Here is a 6,000-nt window from a genome sequence, read left to right as displayed (position 1 = left end):
GGGAGGGAGGGAGGGAGGGAGGGAGGGAGGAAAGAAAGAAAGAAAGAAAAGAAAAGAAAGAAAGAGAGAGAGAGAGAGAAATCAAAGACTTGTAATACTGAGCATGGTGCTAAGACTCAGGTTGGCCTAATAGAATACTTTCTGCTGCTTGTCACAGTACTTCCTGTTAGCGTGGTGGCGGTGGTGTCTGTGAGACTTATCTGCCCCATAGATCCTCTCAGCAATGACTCAGCTCCTCCTCCAAACCCTGAGCTTCCCTCGGCCTCGGCCCTTCTTCCCTCAGCACGGAGATCCTGTCATCTTGAGAAATGGCTGCTCTCCTCTCTGGGCACTGGCTTTTCCAGAAATAGCACTTCCTGCCCTGGCTTCCTCAATTTACTCTGCTTTTGCTAAAATGTCCCCCTGACTATCCACACTGCCGTCCCCCTGTGGACGCTGGCCCTGAGAGAGGGGCATGCTGGGAAGAGCATGCAGGCCCCACTCAGGTCCTCGGACGCAGAGCAATGGCCACCCTTCACCGCCTCTGGTAACCTTGAGGCTGAGAACCAGGGGTGACCTCAGCCAAGGTCTGTCTGACAGATGTCTTTACCAGGCTGCCTACAGGAGGAGGAATACACGCCATCCATGCTGAACAGCTGCCCAAGAAAGGCTACCCAGAAAATGCAGACACCTGGTGCTCAATAAAAAGGGTGCTTAAAAAAAAAAGAAAGAATTCGAGAAAGAGAGAAAAAAAAAAACAAAAAACCCAGGGCATGATGATTCTCGCCTCTAACCCTGGCAGAGGCAGAGGCAGAGGCAGAGAGGCAGAGAGGCAGAGGCAGATGAATATTTATTTGTGAGTTCAAGGCTAGCCTGGTCTATACAGCAAGTTTCAGGCCAGCCACGGATATATGGTGAGACCCTGTCTCAAAAGAACAAAACATGACCAAACCAAACCAAAACCAAACAGCACAACAACAACAAAATGAACAAACAAACATGAAACAACAAAACTCCCTCTATGGCAGGCCCAGAGCCTGCACACTTTTGGGCGAGATGAAGGGTGGTCCCTGCTGCCAGTCTCATTTCTCCCGGGGCCAAGTTCTAGGGTCTGAGGATGCCCATGTACAGTACCTGCCCTCTTGCTCTGCCCTTCCTCGCCGCCACTCCCCTGGTCTTTGGCCAGCTCCTCTGGGTCGGCAGAGGTTTCACCGGGTCCTTCGGCATCTTCAATGGCTTCCTCTGAAACGCAGGGGAAAGACAAAGATGTAAAGGACGAAAGCTGGGCGGGCGATGAAGGACTCCCTAGTCCCCGTGCCTGAGAATCGCCAGCCACAAAACACAGATGTCAGTGACAGTCCTTCCTCAGATTCCTAGTGGCCCGGCGGGGCTGGCCGTGTTAAGGATGCACTTCAGTCCCGGGATAGCTGCCGTGGGGCTCTGAGTGGGTGCTAGAAATGTACCTGTCAGGTATTTCCAGAGAGGTTTCGAGGCCTCCACCTGAGCTCTCCCTGAGTGAGGCCGTCGCTCATCCCTGGCTGGAGACTAGATAGGACCCAGTCGCCGAGGTCCCATTGGCCTGGCAGTGTCTGTGCCTGTGCCACATGATGGCAGGTGTTCTTGGAGCCACTTATGCCCTCAAGAGTCACAGAACATCAGTGATATAGTTTGTGGGCACAGGGAGGGTTAGGCAGAGGGGTGAGATGTACAGCGGAACCGCCATGTCTGAAAGTAGGCTGACTACCAAGCCAAATGTATGCCCGAGTTGAGGAGAAAGGAAGACTCTTTGGGTGTTGGGGTGGGGCCTGTTCTCTCTGTTCCTCTGGTCGGCTGGATCATTAACCGAAGCACACATTTAGTCAGAGGAAGAACACGGGCCTGCAGGATGACTCTGTGAGAAACCCTGCCAACCTGGGGGTTTCCAATAAAGATAGGAAGAAAGAACCAACCCCATAAACATATTCCCTAACCCCCATATGTGAGCCGCTCGGGGCACAGGGGCCACGCGCAGGTTACATTACGCATGCGGGATACTAACTTTTTTCAAGAACAAAGTGAAGGGACCAAGGTGGGAATCACTTGGAGTGATTCGGGAACCTCTCCCGGTTCAGAAGCACGAGAACACGCACACACTCCCACGCCCGTCACGGGAAGGCCAGACCAGACTCAGCAGGAGCCAAGCCTGGGAAACAATTTAGAACCCTGGACTGGGGTTCTAGCCAATGCCACCATAGGAATCTCCGACCGACCGCATGCCCACATTTTTGTTTGGGGAACAAAGGTCCTACACTGTGGCCCAGGCTTCAGGTGACCTCTGAACTTCTGTCCAAAGAGCCTATCAATTATAGCCCACAAGAGTCAAATAAGTCACAGGGAGTTGATCTGTAGAGGTTTCCAAAAAAACCACTCAAGACCAAAAAAAGGATCATTCTAGATTTGTGTTTTCCTAATTCTTCTAGAAAGATGGCAGGGTATCAATGGCTAGAAAGATGAACCCCAAGGCTTTAGAATGGTCTGTCTGTCTGTCTTCCCATCAGCAGAGAGCCCTAGAGGCAAGCCCTTGGGCACTGTTTGCTCTACCTGACCTCGGGGCTCTCTCCAGTTTTCCTGTGTCTTTTTTGGCTCACGGCACCACAAAGTTAACACTGAGTCTCCTGACCTTCCCCTTAGTTTGTACAGACAAAAACCAGGCATTCGTGGCTTGACATTTATTAGATATACAGCTCAGTATTAACAGCATTCGAGGCCTTGTAGAGGGGGGGAAAGGGCTTAAGTGTGAAAAGGACGAGTCAGTTGTACCAGAACATGCATGTACCATCTTATGTCCAGGGAAGATGTGGCCTGTGAGTTTCAGGCTTTTGATAAGATGGTTTAACGTCAGTACCAGCAGTAAGTTAACCAGTATTTAAACTGGGCATATGCACACTAGCTGGGTATCTTAAATATGTTCTATGGCACCAATCATTGGCAGTATTGATAAAGTACCTAAGTGGTATTAGGAGGAGAGATGGCTCGATGGGCACATCTCTCTGGCACACACACCCATGACCACCTTAGATGGGAAGGGTCTAGCTCTTACAGGAGACAGTTCCCCACACGGCGCGCCAAGGTGTCTCTCAGCCCAGGAGGTTAAATGCCACCAGAGTCAAGGCCGGCGCCCGCAGTCCAGTAACTGGGACTGACGCCTATGGCTTGAAGCTTTCTAAGCAAGTCCATTTAGGAGGCAGAGACGAAGATGTGTGGGTGGGTTACGGATGCAGGAATACGTGAGGAAATCGCAAGAAGGGGCTGTGTGACTCTTCCCAGAACCCTTGCTCTGGGCCTGTCTGAGCCTTGTCTTGCTTCCTTGCTCCATGCAAAGAGAAAGCAAAGGCTAACGCATTTCAAGAAGGTGGTGGTGGTGGGCAAGTTAAAATAAGTTACTTTACTTCAGGAAATTATTATTATTATTATTATTATTATTATTATTATTATTATTATTGATGTTTTTCTTCAATATGAGTAAACCCATTTATTCTTCTTGAGTTTCTAGGCTTTGCTTTATCATCTGTGACTTATAAACTAAGAGAACTCTATATATGAGCTCAAAGAAGAACAATCCCTTTACAGGGGACCAGTGGCCTCACCCCTGTTTCTTTTTTTCTTTTCCTTTTTTAAAAAACAACAACAACAACAACAACAAAAAACCAGATCTCATTTAGCCAAATAGGAGAGTGCCCTGCAGTTCCACCTATGACCTACAGGTGTCGCCCTCTGCATGGCAAGGCCTGGAGGGCAGCTGGGTAGGAGGCCGGCAAGTCTGGGCTGCACGTGGAAACAATCTATGTCTCAGAGAGAATGGTCTAGTCCGGGGGAAATAAAATAGAACATTCATAAGCAGTTACACCATCTGTCTTTAAACCATCATCATCAACAGCAAGAGGGGGTAAAGGCTCTTTAAAATGGATGAAAGCTGAAGCTGACAGTAACCGGAAAACAGTGAGAGCTGAATACCAATAAAGGTAGAGAAATGAGTTTTAAAAAAATAAAATAAAATAAAATAAAATAAAATAAAATAAAATAAAATAAAATAAAAAGAGGGATGCAGACTGCAAATCTGTCTGGACAGCTCGGGGTTGAGAGGCTTGGCAGACAGTGTGTGTCTTTACTGGTCCCAGAAATGTCACGCAAGCTTTCTTACCAAAGTCCAGGCTTGGGCAACCCACAGGGAAGGAAGTGTTGGTGTCCTGGCCCCTCACAGGTGTGGTGGCGGGCGGCGGGGGGTGGGGGGGGCACAGAGCCAGAGCCTGGCCACTGAGCTGGGGCTGCTTGCTAGTCCCAGTCCCCCTTGGGGCTGTACGTTGGATACTCTCAGCTGACAGAACATAGGATGAAGAGGCAGCTTTCCCCACTACATATCATGAATCACACATTCTGGCCCCGTGTGGCTGGTGGCAGCAACTGGCCAGGGTCACCCCAGGAGCCAAGTTTCTGTTCTGCTTTCTGTAAGGTCCACTACAGACAGACGACCGACGGAACTGCTGAAGACGTGGGTCGGCTGTGGGTTTAATCTGGGAAATTCTGTCCGTGGCTCAGGGGAACAGGTCACTCTCCCCCCCGGCCAACTCTCATGGCAGCCATGACACCCTCAAAGCTCGAGTGGACAGTTCGCAACCGGTTTTCCCTCGGAGCAGTCAAGAAATGATACTTCGCACCCTAACCGGAGCACGGCGGGGATCCTTCCTCAAGGCTGTGGCAGACGTGGGCAAGGAGGTCGCCTCCGCCTCCGCCCCAGCCCCGGTCCTCAGCCGAAGGCAGCAAAGGGTAATTCGGGGTTTGGAAAAGGTACCAGGGGAGGGGCCTCTAAAACCCTGCAGGGCCCCACCTCAGAGGTCGTGCCCAACCCTGACCTCTCAATCTTATGTGTTTTTGTGCCAAACTGAGAAGGGGAAACTTTCTCTTTTTGACCCAAGTCTCAGGCTGGCCTTGGGTTTGCTGTGGAGGATAGTAATCATTCAGCTTCATACTTCTACTGCCTTCGTGCTAGGATTACATACATACATACATACACACATACATACATACATATACACACATACATACACACATACGTACATACATACATACATACATACANACACACATACGTACATACATACATACATATACACACATACATACATATATACATACATAAATAGCGCAAGCAAGCCACTACTCCAGGCATGTGCTTGGGGTTGAAAAGGGGCTCCATGCCTGAGCACTCTACCAGTGGGAACTTCCCACAGCACAGAGATGCAAGGAAATCGTGCAAACCAGCATGGTGTTCGAGATGGCCTACCATCTGCCTTCCACTGCCAAGGAAGAGGTGGCTTCGGACAGGGATGAAGACACCTCCTTACTCCTCTTGTTAGGCCATCCCAGCCTGCTCTATTCACTCTCAGCTTCTGGTGAGGTGAAGGACAGAGCCCTCAGGTGACCCTAAAAGAAGCAGTCTAGGGGGTTGAGGATATAGCACCACAGACCTGCGGGTGGGGGGACCCAGCCCACCCCTATAGCTCTGCTCCACACAGCCGCAAACCTTTCTCTCCTCCCTCCTGATCAAGGTGACACCAAGAGTCCCCCTAGCTCCTGTGACTTCTCCTGAAGGGGGCAAGTCTGTCAGCTGGCAGCCCCGTGTGAGTTTCATCCTGGGATTGGGTGTGTGGAAGGGGGGACAAGGCAGAAGCCAAACCCAGAAAACAGCCATCAACCTAAGGTGCATGCTCCCCAAATATGTCATCCACGAGAGTGTCCCAGTTAAAAAAAAGTACCCCCCCAATAATGGGTCGAGTGACATGTCCACTGGGGTTATTTTACAAATCGCTCACAGGCTTGAAGGAAAGGGGAGTCAATCAATGATTAAGACGAATCCCCCTGTTCCTAACTCTTAACAGGATAATGTAGATTAATTCAAACCTGACAAAGCCCCCACCGCGCCTCCATATGATAGAAATTTGTAAATTCTCCTAAGAATCGGGGTGTCTGTACCCAAGGCTCTCA

General features: G+C 50.0%; 1 protein-coding gene across 1 annotated transcript in view; it reads right to left on the bottom strand.

The window, feature by feature from the left end:
- The window catches only part of Zfhx3 (zinc finger homeobox 3), a 235,644-nt gene that overhangs the window by 40,226 nt on the left and 189,418 nt on the right, over positions 1-6,000 (bottom strand). The window contains exon 5 of the mRNA XM_021220667.1: positions 1,114-1,221. Coding sequence (XP_021076326.1) covers positions 1,114-1,221 — 108 coding nt within the window. The remainder of the gene's footprint in view (positions 1-1,113; positions 1,222-6,000) is intronic.

Source organism: Mus pahari, chromosome 20, assembly GCF_900095145.1.
Source record: "Mus pahari chromosome 20, PAHARI_EIJ_v1.1, whole genome shotgun sequence".
Taxonomy (NCBI): domain Eukaryota; kingdom Metazoa; phylum Chordata; class Mammalia; order Rodentia; family Muridae; genus Mus; species Mus pahari.
This window is presented reverse-complemented; position numbering and strand designations above follow the sequence as displayed.